The 18,254-nt window shown below is 46.6% G+C and overlaps 1 protein-coding gene across 1 annotated transcript; it reads right to left on the bottom strand.

Annotated features, from left to right (window-relative positions):
* Nucleotides 1–95: 95 nt before the first annotated feature.
* DYNC2I2 (dynein 2 intermediate chain 2) lies at nucleotides 96–18,064 on the bottom strand. The gene is given in 13 exon segments (XM_058818504.1): nucleotides 96–360; nucleotides 943–1,100; nucleotides 1,789–2,021; nucleotides 2,391–2,558; nucleotides 3,247–3,356; nucleotides 3,790–3,947; nucleotides 4,964–5,073; nucleotides 5,728–5,982; nucleotides 6,621–6,718; nucleotides 6,721–6,934; nucleotides 13,320–13,368; nucleotides 16,656–16,835; nucleotides 18,009–18,064. Coding segments are annotated over 13 exon segments (2,028 nt in total). The 3' UTR covers nucleotides 96–121.
* Nucleotides 18,065–18,254: the final 190 nt, after the last annotated feature.

Below are 18,254 nucleotides of genomic sequence, written 5' to 3'. Positions count from 1 at the left end.
TGGAGGCAACTCCAGCTGTTGGTTACCTGTGTTTTCCAGGCCAACACTGGAACAGGTGAGTGGAGAATTGTCCCTGGAGTCAGGGCAGTTACAAGCTTCACACAGCTGTTGTGCTGCTCCCTCAGTCCATGATCTCATTTGCCAGCTGCTCCAGGTGACTCATTTCCCTTGGTCCCTGCTCAGTGAAGTCGGAGCTCAGCTGCCAGACTTTGACTGTCCCAGCAGCATCCCCTGCTGCCAGGAGCCGCGTGTGCTTGGTGTTGAATTCCAAACAATACACGGGGCAGTCACTCACGGACTGCTTCAGGGACACGGTGGGCTTCTGCGTGCTCCTCCCCAGGTCAAACAGGTGCACCTCTCCTGCAGACACAGACATTCATTGCAGTTTCATGGCAACAGACATCTTATCTAACAGCAGGTGAGTATCTGCTTAGTCTGGCACTCAGAGTTATTTTTAACCTGTTTCCCCTGCTCATGGGTGTCTAGGCTGTGATAGACAGCTGACATTACTGCAAGGCAGCATGGATTTGTTCTACTGTCAGAAACCTGAAACCAGCTTGCCAAATTCTGTGAAATCTCCATTCTTTAACTCAAATATGTTTGGGCAATTTTCTAAGGAAAAAGTTTTCATTTTAAGCCATTAGTTCTGGAAGTAGATGTCAAAAACAAACTGGAGATAGATTTAGCCTCAGTGATCTTGCTGTGCTGTATTCCTGTGAATGACTGTGGCAACAGATTTAAAGGTACCATCAGAAGTGAAAAGTAACTGCTGGTTCACCTTGTTAAAGTTAGAAATCACTCCTTTGTACTAATTACACAGTGAAAAGAGTGGCCACTGCTCTGTGCTTGTGGGATCTGCTAATCAGTACAATCGACCTGACTAACTAATACCCAGAACACTCTTAATTTTATGTTCAAGAGAAGGCACCTGTAGTTACTTGCCTTCCCCAGATGCAGCTGCAAAAACCAGTGGTCGAACTGGAGACCAGCATACACAGAACAGGTATTTCTTTGATAACTGTAGAGCAAAGAGGGGCTGTGTCTGCAACATTGAGTGCAAGTGAACTTGTCCGTCGGTCCCACAGCTCAGAAAGAGGTTCCTGGGGGAGAGAGGAAGCAAGAAACAGCTCGTTTTGTTTTATTGCTAACGACAAAGAACAGAAATCAGTCAAGGAGCATGACCTCGGACAATATTCCTGCTTTGTAAAGGTCCGTGTCTCCTAAAGCAGCAATTGCCAGCCTGTGCTGTGGGCTGTTTGTTACTGCCCTCAATTAAGCTTAATGAGGGCTTGTATTGACCGTCGATGGGTTGTGGCCCAGGGCTGCCTGAGAACTGCTGATCTAGAGCTGGGCATTGTTCGAGCTGGGCTTGTCTCATGCAAATCAAATGCAAACCTGGGCTGTCAGCATGTTTCACACAAACAGGCTTGGGGCCTCCACGGATGGTGGGTGAATTGCTGGCAGAGATGGGAGCTTCTCATTTAAATTCTGGCAGCTACTGATGGCAGAAAAATCTTCAGTAAGATAATTAGTGATCTGCCCAAGTGAAGGACTTTTTCATCTCCTTGGCTTTAGATTGAGTATTAATTGTAACAGAGAGGATGATCTAAGGAAGGTGCTAGTGTTGCTCATGCACCCACATGGAGGACAGTCCAGTAGGCAGCTTCACCAGAGCCAAGGGATGTTTTTTCTCTACTAGGTGACCCTTTTTTGGAACTTCTAACACACCCCAGGGGCTATTTTGTGTTTAGAGCCAGGCAGTGATCGTGTCCCACATGCAGCACTTGCCTGTGGAAGGGCGAGCAGCTCACGGAGTACACGGGCCCAGCGTGAGGGGAGAAGGCGAGCTCTGCCGGCGCCCTGAGGGGAACGGAGCCGCGCGGCCGCGGGAGGGCCGGGCCCTGCGCCGAGGTGGAGCACCGCAGGCAGTACCCGCCCTCCACACCCACAACGAACACACCGGCATGGAAGGGTGAGAAGGACAGCGAGGTCACCCCCACGGCTGCCTGTCCCCAGGCCACCTGGGCAGAGAGAGACAGAGCTGGTGTGAGCTGGAGCTCCCCAGAGAGGCACAGGCGGGCAGGGCCTGCTGGGGGCCCAGCGGGCTGTTCACAGCACAGCTTGTGACAGCTCCGTGTTTGTAGTACTGAATCCTTCCTACAAATGGGTTCACATGAATTAACATTACAAGCAAGTTCTCCATCCTGGTAACTTCTCTTTAGAGCATGGCAAAGCCTCAGCTGTTGTCAGTCTTCTAAGAAAGATTTCTGTATGGCAAAGGAGCTGTGGATCAAGGGTGTGCTTGTTCAGAAGGGGCTTTTCCTCTGACACTTGGGCTCCAGGACTGAGTGTTTTTATGCAAAGGGCACTCTTTGAGCTGCTGAACTCACCTTCTTCAGCCGAGTGCTGCGAGGGATCTGCTGAGCCACGATGGCAAATCCTTCAGCCAAGGCCAGCCGCCCGTCCCGCTCCTCCCTCCACACGAGGATCTTCCCATCTGTCCCCACACTCATCAGCCGGGCGTGGTTTCTGTGCCTGGTGTCAGGTAACCAGTGAACCTGTTCCAAATGCCAAGAGCTCAGGACAACGGGGACTGTCACAACTGCCCAGCCCATGCAGCCTGTGGTGGCACAAGAGCACAGCCAGGCACCAGCCTGGTACCAAACGAGCTTCTGCTGGGAGCTGGCACAGACTGAAACACATCCAGTGTTCAGGGCTGAATCTCCATTGCAGTTTCTATGGTTCACCTGCCCTCACTTTTGGCATAGGCATTTATGGCACTTTCACCCAGCTCTAAACAACAGTATTTTCCTAAGCAGCAGATGAGAAAAATACACAGGATGTCCAGAGTCACAAGGCCCCAGAAGGGCAAAACCCTTAGGAAGCCAGACTGGATGACATGCTTGTAAATTCCCTTAAAGCATGTGGCTTTAAGCTTCCAAGGATCATGGACACTTTCCCATTTGTGTTTTTAAACCACTCCAAGTATCACTGGTTGCATCTCCCTTAATAAACAATTATAGTTTGGGAATCATCCTGCTTTTCATTTATCCTGGACAGTGAAGTTATTTTATACAGGCTGGCTGTTCCGGAACTAGATTTGGGGGAAAATAGCCAACCAAAAAAGAATATAACTGCTGAAATGTCTGTGAACTGCCTGGCTGTTGATGGGAACCAAAGGGATGACACAAAACAGTGCAACTCTCACCTGCCCCAGCCCTGTGTGCTGTCAGTGCTCTCTGTTACCTGATAGACTGGGTCAGTGTGGGTGTCATCTGTCATCCCTGTCCTCCAGATCACAGGGTCTTCTGTCCTGCTGGTGTCCCACACCACCAACTCTCCACTGAACAGGCCACCTGAAAGGACAAATACAAAACATCCGAGGTCTGACAGCTCAGAACAAATGTACAAATGGAGCAATGGTGGAAACAGACCCACCAGCTTTAAAGGTTGGCCAGTTCTGTGCAGGGCACAGCCAGTTCTGGTGTAAGAGAATATTGCTCTGCTGAAATAAGTTTATTCCCTTACAGGCAGAGCTGGATTTCCTTCTGTCACCTCTCTCTGAGGAGGGGATATAAAGGCAGGTGTCACTGAAGAAGCAGCAAGTCCCAGTTCAGATGTTACAGTGCACTTATCTGTGTTGGTGGGCATTAGTTCCTCAGTTTGAGGAGCTGCAATGCTGCTCCTTTACAGGAGATCTGAGGCTGGACTCAGAGAGAAAAACCAAAGGATCCAGGTTGCAGGAGGAAAGGGTATGTTTAAGCATGGTCTGAGGTAAGAACAACCCACCAGCTATCAGTGATGGCTGGGAGGGATGGAAAGCCAGGCACATGACAGAACTGGGAACATCCACCACCAGGTCAGGGTGCTGTGGATTCAACCCTCTTCTGTCCAGATTCCAGGTACAAACATAGGATTTCTCTGTGCTCCAGTCCCCATCGTCCAACCTGAAAAACAAAAAAGCTGCATCTTGCTTTGTGTGTTCCAGAGGATTCCAGTCCAGCAGAGCTCTGAGATTCCCCATGGACACCTCAATGTGCTGCTTTGGGTCCCATCATGAAGGAATCCTGAGGGGATGGAACTTCTCTGGGGGCTGGTTTATCCAGGATGTGACAGGGAACATGTCTGTGCTTACCTCAAAGTGCAGCCAGTAAATTTTGGGTACAATTTCCCTATTCCAAGACCTACTCACCATTCAAATAATGGGAACAATCAAAAGGGTGCATATGGAAAGTTCATGGAAGGAATTCTGCTGAGGGTACCCACAGACACAAAAACCACATCCTCATCTGCAAACCGTTGTAGACTGAGAGAACAGAAGGAGCAACTAACATACAGGTTTGCCCTGTTTTACTCTTCCCTATGCATTCTCTCATGGAAACCCTTTTTGCTGGGGCTTTTAATGTAAGGAGTGGGCAGCATAAAAAAAAAAAAAAATCAGGGTAGAAGCAGGTCCAAGGAAGAGGGAGCTACTACAGACATCAATGGATTAGATAAATAATTTGTGAGACCCTTATTTCAGAAATCCTTCAACATGTTATAACATGTCCATGGCACCAAGCACATGCATGAACAGGTGCCAGGTTCATCCAGGGTGCTCAGAGACCACATTAAACATCATGATCACAGTGAAGATAAAGTGCATTCTCCCAAACCTCACCTACAGATATTTGCAAATGCATCTGCTCTTTACATCTTTCAAACAGAACCTACCTAGAAACAAATCAGTAAGATCATGTATCCATTTTCAGGGTGGGGGGAAGGCAGAAGAAATAAAAGATTAATTCAGGACTTGCCTGAGATTTTGTTACTTTGAAAATTAATAATTTAACTTGCATAAGGAGTGGATATAGATATATATATGTCAGTTTATTACTACAGAGAAAGCAAACATATCTAGACCTCAGGTCAGCCTGAGCCACCACATGAGCCTCAGCTGCACTCCCAAATCCCTCACACTCACCGACCGTAGGAACATGCAATGACAGATCCTGTGGCATTCCATGACACACCAGTGACCTGCAGGTTCTGATCCTGAGCCTCTGGGTATGACAATGTATGCAAACACAACACCTGGAAGAGATCAAATCCAAACACTGAGGCAACAATCTCTGAACAGAGAGAAATGAGATCTGTGCCCACCCCTGGTGTGATTGTGGGGTCACAGGGTGGGTTTTCCTCAGTCCAAGTATTTATGTGAAAAGGTTGTTGAATTCCTGTTGAGAAACAAACCCACAACACAACTGTCACTCAAACAACCTCTCAGAGAGTGCACAGCTCTGGAAGGCTGTGCCTAAGAATTTACAGGTGTGAGTTTGGCACTCACTGAGCTTCACAAGTAACAGTTTGAAAATGCCAGTCCCAACATGTACTGATACAAATTGCTTCCATTCCTGAGCACCATGCACTAAACAAACCTAAGCAGGCAGAGCTGCCAACTCACTGACTGCAACTGTTCCTAGATCCCTGCTAGGCTGCAGTGCTCTGAAGGGGCTGAAGAAAAGCCTACACCAACTGCAGGCTTCCTCCTCTCACTGCTGCAACAGCTCAGTCACCAGCAGGAAGAACAGTTTTAACAAGCAAGGAGAAAGCTGTAAAAACCCCAAGGCAGCCCAACTGGTAATGTTTAATTATTAGAACCTGGTAAGAACAATCACAGCAATAAGGACTAACAACTTAAGAGTAACTGAACTCTGCTTGGACAATGACCTGAAGTCTGTCACTTACTGTTTCATCCTGATCTGTCCAGTTCACTTCAAAGCCATCAAAGGCATGACTTTTCCAGTTTTTATTTAGTTCTTTGATAACAGCATCCTCCACTCTCTGAAGGAATGACAGAAGCCCAATATAATCTACTTGGACTTCTTGCTGAAAGTCTTGGACAGCATCTTTGCTCTGTTCTGTCTGCACTGCAGCATCTCGGGCTGTATGAGACTGTGCTGCAGCTTCTGCTGTTGAAATTTTCCCAGTCTGGCAAGTTTTCTAGTGAAAGAAGACAGACAGTCTATAGTCTAAGCAGAAAAACAAGTGTTGCACAAGGCATTCAAAGCACCTTCCCCTTCCTGCCGTTTCACAGAGACATTCCAGCCCCTTTGGTACACAAGGTACCTCCGTACCTGCCCAGGTGTCGGTGATGTGTTTGTGACCTTCCCATAATCTGATCGGGGGCAGAGATGCCCGAATGCCAGACCCGGGCACTGCTCTAAAGCATGGAATGGGAAGGACGGGAGAAGGCGAAAAGGCAGCGAGCTCCAGAGCGCGGAGCGAGCAGCGCACACGGTGACAGCGCAGCATTGTCAGCTCTCAAACTGCGGGGCGGCAGCCGCTCGGCCCCGCACACCGGGGCTAAATCAGCACAACGCTGTGGGGACAGAGCCGGCGGGCGGGCACAGGCCCCGCCGCCCCGGCCCCGCCCGGTGCCAACAACTACCGGAGCGGGAGCGCTCGGTCCCGGGCCGCGCTGGAGCCCCGGGACCTGCGGGGGGGGTGCGGACGAACAGGGATGGGGCGAGTCGGGGCACGATCACTGAAGGTCCGGGGAAGGCGCAGCCTTGACAGCCGCCCCCTGCCCGGCCCGGCGGTACAAGGGCGGGAGCGGCGCCGCCCCGGGGGTCTCTCACCGCCTCGCAGCGCGCGCTCCGGGCGCTCCTCCACAGCGACTGCACGTCGGCACCGGGTGCCGTCCTGTCCGTGAACATGCCGGGGCCGGAGAGGTCCCTGGGGGATCGGGGGTCAGTCCCGGCAGTCCCGGCCCGTGGCGCTCCCGCCGCCCGCGCCTCCGGTTCCCATGGAAACGGGCGCGCGGTGACGTCACCCGAGCGCCGAGCCCGCCGGCCTGCGAGCGGTAAAGTGAGCCGGGCGGGGCCATGTTGGGGAAGGGTGCGGGGCGGCGGGGCTGGGCGGGCGGTGGCTCCGTGCGGGAGAGCGGTGCGGCCTATCCCGGCACCTCTGTTAGATCCTTGGGTTTGGCTGAGGCTGCTTCTTCCCCTTCGGTCGCTCCCGCCGTAGCTGCGCTGGGGCCCCGCTGGTCCCGCCGCGGGCACGGGTGGCAGCGCAGGCGAAGGGCGCGGGGTGCCAGGAGTTAAGATGGCGGCGGGGAGGGGGCGACAAAGCCGAGCGAGGTGGAGAGCGGGGACTGGGCCCGCTTGAGAGGGAAGCTCCACTGGCTGTCACTGTGTGGTGGCCCGGGAATGGGGCCGGCTCAAGGCACACTTAGTGCCCGGGGTGTGCTCTGGCTCGTTGCTCTGCTCGCTGCCGTGGTTGGTTTTGATGGGGGAGTGAGGGTAGTTGGTGCCCAGGCTGAGTTGCTGTGTGGCCGGGCTGGCTGCGCGCCCGCGGGGCTGCTCCGGTACCCGGGCACCGGCCCCTGCACCCGGATAACCCGTGCTGCTCCTGTCCGCAGGGACACGGACTGGTGCTGGAGCTTATTTAAGTGGTTATTCCTAACAGGAGTGACTCTGCTTGGAGATTTTTTCTAACTAACTCATTGGAACAACTTGATGATGAATGCACAGGCTAAATTTAGTGCTGGCATAAGCGGGCACAGATGCACCAACTTCAGTGGAGTTATTCCGGCTGTTGCTGGGAAGGAGTCTGGCCTGTGTGGAGGAATCAAGGCTGCAGGATACAGAGCAGGAGCTCAGCAGAACGATTGTAGTGCTTTCACCTCTTGAGCACGTGTGAGTCCATTTATATCACAGCTGAGTGCAATGATTCTGCTGAGGAATTTAAAGTACTACACAATTAACAGTGAAGTAAGAGTCCCTAAAACGAATGGTAAAGAACTCTTACAGTCAATTTACAGACAGTGAAATTGGAGCAGAAGGAGGTTCAGTGGCACCTCCTTCAAAAGCAAAAAGTCTCAATGGAACTGAATCTCTAGAATTTCAAATCCTGGCTGGAGTGGACCATCACGATACCCCAGAGAAGAGACAAGAACATAAAAGCATAAACACTCTTGGGCTGGAGTGATAGCCCTTTTAGCCCTGTCATGTCTGTCTCATCAGCACAGGAGTTAATCTGAATTTCCAAAGTTCAAGCTTGGTATCTCCAACAGCAGCTGGTTCGTGTGGAAGCACGAGCAATGGCAGGCAGAGACCATCTTGGATGTAACTGAGCACTTTCCCAGCTCACTTCTGCAGGCAGGCTCCTGGCTTTGGGTCATTGCATGGGGCAGCTTTTCATCTGATACTAAATATTTGAACCCAATAGCAGAATAGTTTTCTTAAGAGGGTCTTAATACTTATCCTCTATAAATAGATCATCTTCAGTCATCAATAAATTATCTTTAATTGCTATGATTAGAACTGCCAAGGCATATTACTCTTTAGTAGAGGAGTAAATATTATGAGTGTGAATTAATATACAGGCTGCATCATCGTCAAAATGCTAAGCACAGACTGCAATTTAAAAACTTTAAATAACTTGTCAGAGGGGACTTAAGGAGAAAAGTTTGCGAGTTTTTGAGATGGCAAAGAGATAAGAAAACTGGAATTTAGGTATGTGAAACAGAAATAAATCCATTTTTTAGCCAGTAGTATGCAAAGTTACTGCAAATGTAGAACATGTTCCCTGTATCGTGGTGCATGTCCGGGCTTTTTCTTCCCTGAGGATGAGAAAGGAGCAAACAGCTCCAGACAAGGACTGTTGTAAGTAACTGCACTTTTATCCTTTATTCCAATTTCTCTGGGGTTTCAATATATCAAAGGTATTTCAAGAAATCGTACGTTGCTTTTTTTCCCTGGCCTGGCAGTATCAGATATATGGATGTTTTTGTCTTCACATCATCAGAAACAAGGCAAAATCGGGGATGAGTGGGGGAGGGCTGTTACTTGCCTGAGGCTACCCAGTCTCTTTTAAGTGGCTGCTTTTACTGGGCTGATCTGTGCTTTTTCCTCCCAGTTTCATGAGACAAAGTGTAGGAAGTTTTCACTTTTACATAATGGAGCAAATCAGCATCAAAAAAAAACAAGAGAAGATTGAGGTAAAGCGAAAACAAAAACGAAAGCGAGGGGGAGAAAAATCAGAAAAAAGCTGCACGCTAGCGTGTGATCGCTGTGACCTGAGCAAAAGAAATACTCGGAGCTGCGTCTCGGTAAAAATTCCCCCACTAGTGGGTGCAGTCGCTGCCCTCGATTTGTGATAAATGCAACTATTCAGTTCTGTTGAGGCTCCAGACAGGCGAAACAGGAGATTGTACCCGAAAATGGAGAGTCGTAACTGAGCCTTTTCCTTTTACACCTTCCCCTCCATTCCTTCCACCCCAAACAGATGCACTGAAGACAAATAAAACAACAAGCACAGATAAATTCGGCCATGAGGGAGTTCTTGGACTTGTTCTGGCAGGGAGTGGCTTGACACGGGATCGAAGCCTTTGGTGCTTGATGACTGTTCAGGGGAACAGAACTTCATAAGTATTCTTGTTTATTCAGTATTCTCGTTTATTCATAGCAAACAGCCAACAAACAAAACTCTTCAACCTACAGCAAGGGTTTGTTTCAAAGAATTTTCACTCCAGAACCCACTTGTTTCTCCAGCTTCCATAACCAGCAAGACCTAGTGCTGTTCCCTGACAGTTCCCATCCTACCCCTGCACTGCTGAACAGCCCGAGGGGACAGATGTGGTCTGCCTGAGGCCTGGGTACTGAGCTATTGCCTTTGCATTAACCAAAGGATGTAACCTGGAGTTTGAAGTGGCTTTTTGCTGACATTTTTTGCTTGTTATTTGAGTATGGATAATATCTGATCAGTTACTCCCATGTTTCTTTTTTGTTAGAAATTGATGATTTTAAAATTCACCAAATCTTGAGGGAAGTGAGGTCCCCACAACTGTCAGTGTTGAACCCATGTCCATGTACCCCACTAGCTGCTCAGTAGCTTGAGGAGGGTTCAGGTCCTTGTGTGGACTCTGTGTTACCTCAAGCTGTGTGAATCCCCCAGTTATTTCTTCTCCAGTGCCATTTGTAACAGGCTCATGCATTTTCTCTAATTTGTGACCTCCTTTTCCCTGTCCCCTCTCCTAAATGTCCCTGCAAATGCTGTGCCCTTTTTGCATTGAAAACCTATTTTTCCTTGTTAGCAGAAAACATCAGCTTGCTTCTGAAGTCCTGTTATACCAAAAGACATGATACATTACCAAAAGAATCCATCTCCATTAAAATCATGACCTACTGTGCTTTGCAGAATTAGTTGGGGGTTCCTTATAAATATGGCTGTGGTTTCTTGCCCTGTACATGTATTGTTTATCCCCTATTCATTCCTTCATGATTAATAACAAGACAAAGATTTTAGTCAAGTGTAAGCAGCCCAGGAAGGAGCGGGGGGAAGCTCTGTGGCAGGTGGCAGCAAGTTACAGCCACAGGGGCACAAAGGCACTGCCAGCAGGGCTGGAATGGCAAGCAGAGCTGGCACGGGGCCGAGTGCCATGGATTGTCCAAAGAGGCATCTGTGAAAGGCTCAGGATCCTCAGTCCTGGCTGCCATGGTGCTCTGAGCTCAGTGGCAGCTGTGAGTCTCTGCCTTGGGCAGGGGATTGCTGCTGTCAACAAGGTGACTGGCAGTGGCTCTCTCCTTTTGGTCTCAGCAGCCTCTAGTTCCTGCTGGGTTCGTAGCAGCATGTCCAGCATCTCCTCACAGAAATGAAGGTACAATCTGCTGTGCCACTCCTCAAAGGTACCTGACCCTTTGCAGTGCTGACAGCATGAAAGAAAACAGAGATCTCTTAAATTAATCCCATATTCAGTAACCATGCATGACTAAAAATTAGTTATCTGTTCTGTACATCACTTAATCAACTCATATTGCATCTGTAGTATCTCAAACAGTTGTTGGGATTTTAACTGCTATGTTTGAAGCCAGTGGCTATATTAGAAAGTAATGTGGACAGATATTAATCCTCTAAACAGAACTGGCTCTCCTTGGCAAAAGTGTGGTTTCAAAACAGGACATTCAGAATAAGTTGTTACATTCCACTTGGTACCAGCAGAATTTGCATGGTGGTTCTGGGTGGCTCTTCAGAAATCTCTATTTATTTAATTTCAAGCATGCCACTTTAATTTCTGAGATATTATTTCTATGAACACCAAATGTTCAGTAATACATCTTAGTTTTACTGGGGTATGGATATGTAATTTAAGAGTGGAGAATGAAATAATGTTCCTACCATGTTAGCTAATGCAGCAGGAAAGACAGATTTGCAAGGACTCCTTTTACTGATATAAATTTCACCTCCATTTAGAGAGTTTGCATATTGCCAGATTAGCAAGACCAGCAAAAGCACTTAGTGTGAAAGCCACTTCTTAAATGGCAAATAAAAATATCTCATTTGATTTTTTTTTTTTTATCCCAAGTATAACAGAGATTACAAAGAATCCTGGAACGTATTATACAAGCACAGAGAGATAACTTAACAAAGTTATGCACTGCAGAATTATCACCTTCTCAAAAGCACATGGAAGATGAAGGGAGGCAGAGTATCTTGTATAGACAAACTGGATATGTCAGTGCAAGTGTTTTAACTGCTCACAGAAAATGCCAAGTGATTTGTAATGATCACTTTCTTTTTATTGTCTCCCTTTATCTTGTAGCAGAGTGACAGTCTGGTTCTGAGAAATAACAGAATGAACCACCCATACAGCTTGTTTCTCTAACTTCTTTTTTCAGTATATATGTAGGGTTCCCAACACAAGTACTGATCCCAGTCCAGCTTGGAAAAAAAAAAAAAAAAAGGGAAAACATGACAAAACAGGGCTTAAGCAGCATGAATGTGGCTCTCTCTGGAGAAGTGTAAAAGACAATTGCACCAATTACATGCTGGTTTTGGAACTCCATGTAGCCTAAGCCTATTGAAATATATATTTGTGAGCGGGAGAGGAGGGGAAGGAGGATGCTCTGGAATGAGGCCTGGAGCTGGAATGCTGTCATAAAGGCAGCAGTAGGAGGGAGAGCTATAAACTGGCTGCAGTCCTCAAATTTAAAAAAAAAGGTCCGGAAACATTTAAATGCCAAATTATGTGACACCTTTCATTCCTGTTCTTTTCTTTTGTCCTTAATTTTCCATTTAATTGACTGAAACTTTTCCTATTTATGCCACCAACTGTGTAAGCTGGGCTGACTAAAGGCATTTTTATTTTTCTCTACTCTAGCCTGACAAACTGCTTATGCAACAGCTTACACCTTTAATAACACCAATAAAACTGCATCAGAACTTTTAAAAAAACACAGATTTCTTAACATCAAGGCCTGAGAGATCTTGCTGCAGTGCTGGCATGTGACAGGAGGCAATTTATAAGGAATTAACTCTGACAGTCACTTTATACAGCTGATTTTGAAAGATCTAGGCACTAAAGATGTGTTAATGAGGGTACTGAGGCTTCATAATTAATTATATTAGCATCTCTTTGTTACTCTCTACAACGGTAGTGGCTGGTTGACATTTCAATGGGAGTCTGGTGGTATTCTTTGTGATTATTATCCAGGAGTACAGTTATACCTTAGCTCCCAGAGGGAAACGTTGCATGTAAATGCTGCTGTGAATTGCAGGGGCTTTCGGAGCTCAGTAAAAGCCCTTGAAGGAGACCCCGCTGGAAACTGAATGGATGTCAGTAAAATTTCTCCAGTCTGGAGTCTCTCTTCAGATATGGACTCTCCTCCCCCTTCCTTTCCCTCCCCCCTTCCTTCCAGTGAGCTGGTCCTTCTCACAAAGCTTAAAAACAGCAACATCCAACCCTTGCTGAATGTCGAGTTCCAGACCCCTAAAGGAAGGAATACTGACCTGAACAAAGCAGTGAGCAAAGTAAACCTGAAAATAGGGAATATTTTCATAGGCTTGAGTTTTCAGTGCAATAAAACCAGAGCTGCCAGAAGGAGTCCCAGAAGTGGTGAGTCAGATAATAGATGTACGGCTGTGGTGGGAGGGAAATGGTCTCCACTTCGTTTTATACCACCCCACCCCCCCTTTACAAAGGCAGATGAAATTATTTTCCAGTCATACCACTGCAAAAACAAACATGGAGTTTAAAGGTTATTTCCTTTGTGTGTTTCTGAGAGACATTAGTTTTGACTCCAAAGGGGAAAGGAAGATGTTTTGTCAATGACCTCAATTTCCACTCTGAAAGTTTTTGCAGTATCACCTGAGGTGGCAGAGCTGCTCTTTTGTTTACTGATATATTCTACTTGTGTTAATTTAAAAAAAACTTACAAACCTAATTTGCTGTTTTTTCACACCAGTTGCAGTTAGAACCTTGTTATGGTTGGGCTCAGTTAAGGGCACAGTTTGACAAACACCTCTGCTAAGTTGAATTTGTGCTGTGTGTTCCTCACTCTTTCATTCCTGTCTTCAAGAGACTCTCTTGTAACATTGTTCCTGCATCTGCACCAGGGAACCAGATCAGAGTACTAGTCTGAGTTTAAAAAAAAAGGGTTGTGGGGACTATTTCTAATTGAAATCAGATTCAGATTCAATTAAACACACACAAAAAGAAAATCACTGGCACAATGCAGGAACAATGTAAAGGGGAAGAGGGGAGGAATGTGTGGTGGCGAATGCCTAAGTAGGAGCTTCTACCAAAAATTCATTTGTCAAACCATGTCCTGAAAGACTTTACTTTCTTCCAAGCCAGAACCCCTGTGTGTGCAGGTAGAACCTCACATGCAGGGATTACAGTTGCAGGACTCTCAGAGCTATTGTAATACCAAAAAATAATAACTGTTCCTACAGACTGACACAATTAACCAAATTCCACTCACAGATCATAGTTGGCAACTCATGCAGCATTTTATGTAGCTGAAGTTGGAGACCAGTTCTGTTCCTGAGTTCCATCTCTGGCTCTAATGAGCAATAACTCTGAATGACTCTGGCATTCAGTTCACCTACCAGTAAAAGAATTACTTTCCTCACAGAGCTTTTTGCATTTAACCAAATTTTTAAAATGAGCTTTGACATTCTCAGATGAAAAGAATAATGTGCACAATGTATTATTATAACAAAAACTGTATATGACAGATTCCTACATTTCTCCTGTCTTTTGTCTCACCTTTCCTGTCACCATACTCCTACACGGGACTCAATACACACCGTAAATGTTTGAGTAACTCAGACTAATGAATTGTAATTAATGCACTTGTTCTTTGCTGAGCAATGTTGTGTGTGTTTATTTTTATCTGATACTTTTTGGATAGAGACAGAGACAGAGGTTACGCTCCCTGAGAGTTCAAATATCAATAGTGCTCTACATAACAAGGGGAGTTTTTAATGATTCCCACAAAAACTGCTGCCACTTGGTAACAAGACAATGGATGAAACACACTGAGTGTAAAATTTTTGCCTCTAGTGCTATTCCCAGGGGACCAAATCTAGAATTGATAGTCAACTTAGCCTAGGATTCAGCATGAATTTTCCTGCTGTAGGACTGAGGAGATGGTAAATAAGAGTTTTAAGAATTTGCCAGAGTTAAAATCCTGGAAAGCAAAAATTTATACATTGACTCTGTAGAAATGTTGTCTCCCTTTTAATTTCCCTATGAGTGGAGAAGATGGAGAGAATCTTCTTTATATCTCCTTGCAGAAGCACAAGGTACAGTTTTATCTCGTCCTCAACATGTCTGAAAAGCTTATGCCTCATGTTCAGAAACGTCTAAGGCTCCATTGACTTTCAATTTAATATTTTAAAGAGTATTTTGACTGTCTCTTTGCCTCTAGTGTCTGGGAACAAGCACAGGTGTTATGTAACTATACATCTCTTCATGGAGTACAAGCAGGTGCTCTGGTAAGTTAGAGATGTGGTGTAGAAAAAATAAAAGTCAGGTTTAGCAATGTCTAATGGATATTTCATAAAAATAAAAACTAATACAAATATGATAACTTGATTTATTCAGTGACATATTATTAGTCACTGCCTGTTGTCTGTGTTACTGAACTGCTGTCCTGCTTCAAGGCAATTATCAGCCCCAAAATATTTTCATCCAAAGGTTTAAACTGCAACAACTGTGAGGACATGTGGAAGATTCCTCTGTCATTATCTCACCCTTCAGTTCTAACATGAATTCTTGACCGGGAAGGTCTGTGACTAGTGGAGATGAACAAACAGTTGGAGCTGGTATTTGTGTGTGCCAAGCTGTGTGTGCAGAGCTGGGGGGGCCCAGCAGCTCCTGGGGGCTGTCAGACTGATCACACACAGCAAAGCAGCCCTGTGGCTCCCAGCAAGCCCTCAAGTGCCAGTCAGGCTTTGCTATCAAGTACAAGCTTGTGTGTTCCTGAAATGTGCCTTCAACTCACAGGTGTACTCAGTAACTTGCAAGCTTTCATATGCTCTAAAAACTTGTCTTGCACTCCAAGGGGAAATCTTTGTTCTTAATACAGAGCCCGAGCCTGCAAACTCTCAGTGGAAAACCAGGCTCCCAGCATAGAGGGACAGTTGTTAAACAGTCTCAGCGATGGTAAAATGATCCTTGTTTTGTATTTCTCTACAGTAATTTCCAATTCTTTGGGATGGAAGGCTGTGAAACCATGAGTTGCTATTAATTACATTGACTTACTTGCATGATTGTATATATGCCCATTTTGCCTTGCAGAAATACTTAGGGGGAGATTCACTCTTCTTTTTTCACACAGCACTGCATTATATTGGAGAGGATTTTAGCACATTATTCTGATTTCATTTGCTAAACTGGGGTTCAAGTTTACAATTTACAGCCGACTTGACAGACCAGAAAGTACACCTGATTATCAATTATGTCTCTGTCTTGTATTAACATATCTAACCAATGAGAGAAATACTGGAGATCTGAACTTTAGAGAGCAAATACGAAATTTCCTTTACAAAAAAAGGAAACTGAGTCTGTTTAGTCAATTTTTGAGGAAAATGTGCAATTATCACTGTACATTTAAACCCTTAACAGTTATTCAAGGACTTAAACTGCCTTAGAGGTTAGCTACAGGTCATGAAAATATTAGAAAGATTTGAAGGAAGTTAACTGAGTATTTATCAATAAACCCTCTACATTTTTGGGGGTTATTTTGTTACTGTTTCAGGGATATTAAATTAACATTCTTTTAATACTTACATGTATTCATATTCTTTTTATATATAATCAATATACCCTTTTTTGTTGATAATAGCTAATTTTAAGGTAGTAAAAACAGATCTTGGAAATGTTTTTTAACAGTACAGCAGTTGAAATTCATGATTACTTGGTTTTAGATACATCAGAGTATTACTACAATTGTGTACTTCAGGAATACCTGGTAATTTATAGACTAAACAAGGGGTTCTAGTAGGGAACTGACAGGTGCCACTTGTTCCTGCTTGGAATTAGCTTTCAAACTTGCCACCTGTATTTCAAATTATACACCTTCAAAGACTAATCTAGAGAAAAACAATATAGTAAATTACAGATGAAAAAAGAGGAAAAAAACTACAGCAGATACAACTGCATAGTCAAGAGACCGAAACTAAACAGAAGAAAGAAAATCAAGCTGCACACATGAGTTTACCTTGTCTGAATTGGAAGATATCCATATTAATCAATCTTGGGAGATGCAGACAGAATAAAGAAAGAGTCATCTTGCTGTGATGGGCTTCAGGAAGGCCTTGAGACATCCTCCCCTTGGGGAGGACTTCATAATCTTGCATTTATAAAGTTGTGATGCTTTGCCCACCTTTTATGTCCAGTGGATACAATTGCTGAATGTGAAACCAGAGAAGTAAGGGATGGCAGCTCCTCTCTCCTGCTGTTTGCACGGGGAAGCACAACACAAACCCTGCGGATGCCACAGCCCTTGTGGGTGGCAGTGGAAGCGAGGACATAGCTGGTGGGAAGTGACAGCTGGGAATACAAAAGAAGAAAACAATGGGGATTTGGAAGCAACAGGTGGGAGCAGGATTCAGAAAAGTATAGTCAGGACTTCTGAGGAGGCAGGAACTAATTTGGCCACATTGAGTAGGTCCAGTGAAAGAACAACATGAAGAGGCAAAACAGGAAACGAGCAGGAAGACTGTGCTAATGTTGTATAGCTGGGGAAGCAAATACAGACAGAAAATTCCTACTTCATCACAACTGTACTTGTTTCTTAACCCGGCCTGTATCCTGACACTCATCTGTGAATGATATGCTGCTGCTTTTGATAGAAAAGAGTGACTTGGCTATTCCTTTAAGAGCAAACACGGGTGAGCTGTAGCTGTGGAGCTGCACTGAGCCCTTCCACGACAGGTGGACAGGAAATGGACAAAAAGGGTTATTTAAAGTCTGCCTGCTCTCGGTGCAGTGGCAGGTGTGCTGGCAGGCAGCTCTGTGACCTTCTGGAGTTGAGCTCCCCAGTAACTGAGCTGGATGTGACTGACAAGGCTCTGTGCCTTCAACACAGAATGTCCCAAGTTATTTATATGGGTTTGTTTAGTCTCGAGGAGGCTCGGGGCACCTCATTGCTCTCACAACCACCTGAAAGGAGGGATGGGGGCCGGTCAATTCTGCCTTGCTTGCAGTGAGAGGCCTTGAGGGGAGATGGGAGATTCTGATGAGGTATTTGAGAGAGATTTTTCCCTGCCAGGGTGGTCATGCTTTGGGATAGGTAGAGTCACCATCCCTGGAGGTATTCAGGTGTGTGGATCTGGTTCTGGGTGATGTGCTTTAGGGGTTTGGGGGTTACAGTGGTTGTAATGGGTGAACATTAGACATGATGTTCTGGAAGGTCTATTCCAACCTTGGTGATTCCATGGTTGTGCCCATGTTCCAGGTAAGGCAGGCAGCACAGGGAGACGGGGATGCCACATCCCCAGAGCGCGGCAGGTTGGAAAAGCGACCTCACTGCCAGAGGGAAGCGCTGAGCCCACAACCAAGGGAACACCACACGGAGCGGGACGGCAGCATTCTAAGCACCCTTTGGGGGTCGGGGGTCCCGAAATCCATTCCTGCCCCGCGATGTCCCCCGGTTGAGGGAGGGACCGGGCCCCATCCCGGCCGCACCAAGGGCTCGGTGCCCGCGCGGGCCGTGAGGGGACGGGGCGGACCTCACGGGGCCTCGCGCCCCCCGCCATAGCGAGGGCTCGCGGGCACGTGCAGCGCGCGCATGCGCCGCCAATTCTCCTACACACACCGCGCGCACCCCCGCCCTCCCGCGCGCGCCATCCTCTGTGTCTCCGCGCCGCGGCCCCGCCCCCCAACGCTCTCCGACCAATGAGCGCCCAGCTCGGGGCGGTCGGGGGGCGCGGCCTCTCCACGGCTGCGCACGCGGGACCTCCCCGGCGTGTGTGTGTGTGCG

Source organism: Ammospiza caudacuta, chromosome 21, assembly GCF_027887145.1.
Source record: "Ammospiza caudacuta isolate bAmmCau1 chromosome 21, bAmmCau1.pri, whole genome shotgun sequence".
In the NCBI taxonomy this organism is placed as follows: Eukaryota; Metazoa; Chordata; class Aves; order Passeriformes; family Passerellidae; genus Ammospiza; species Ammospiza caudacuta.
This window is presented reverse-complemented; position numbering and strand designations above follow the sequence as displayed.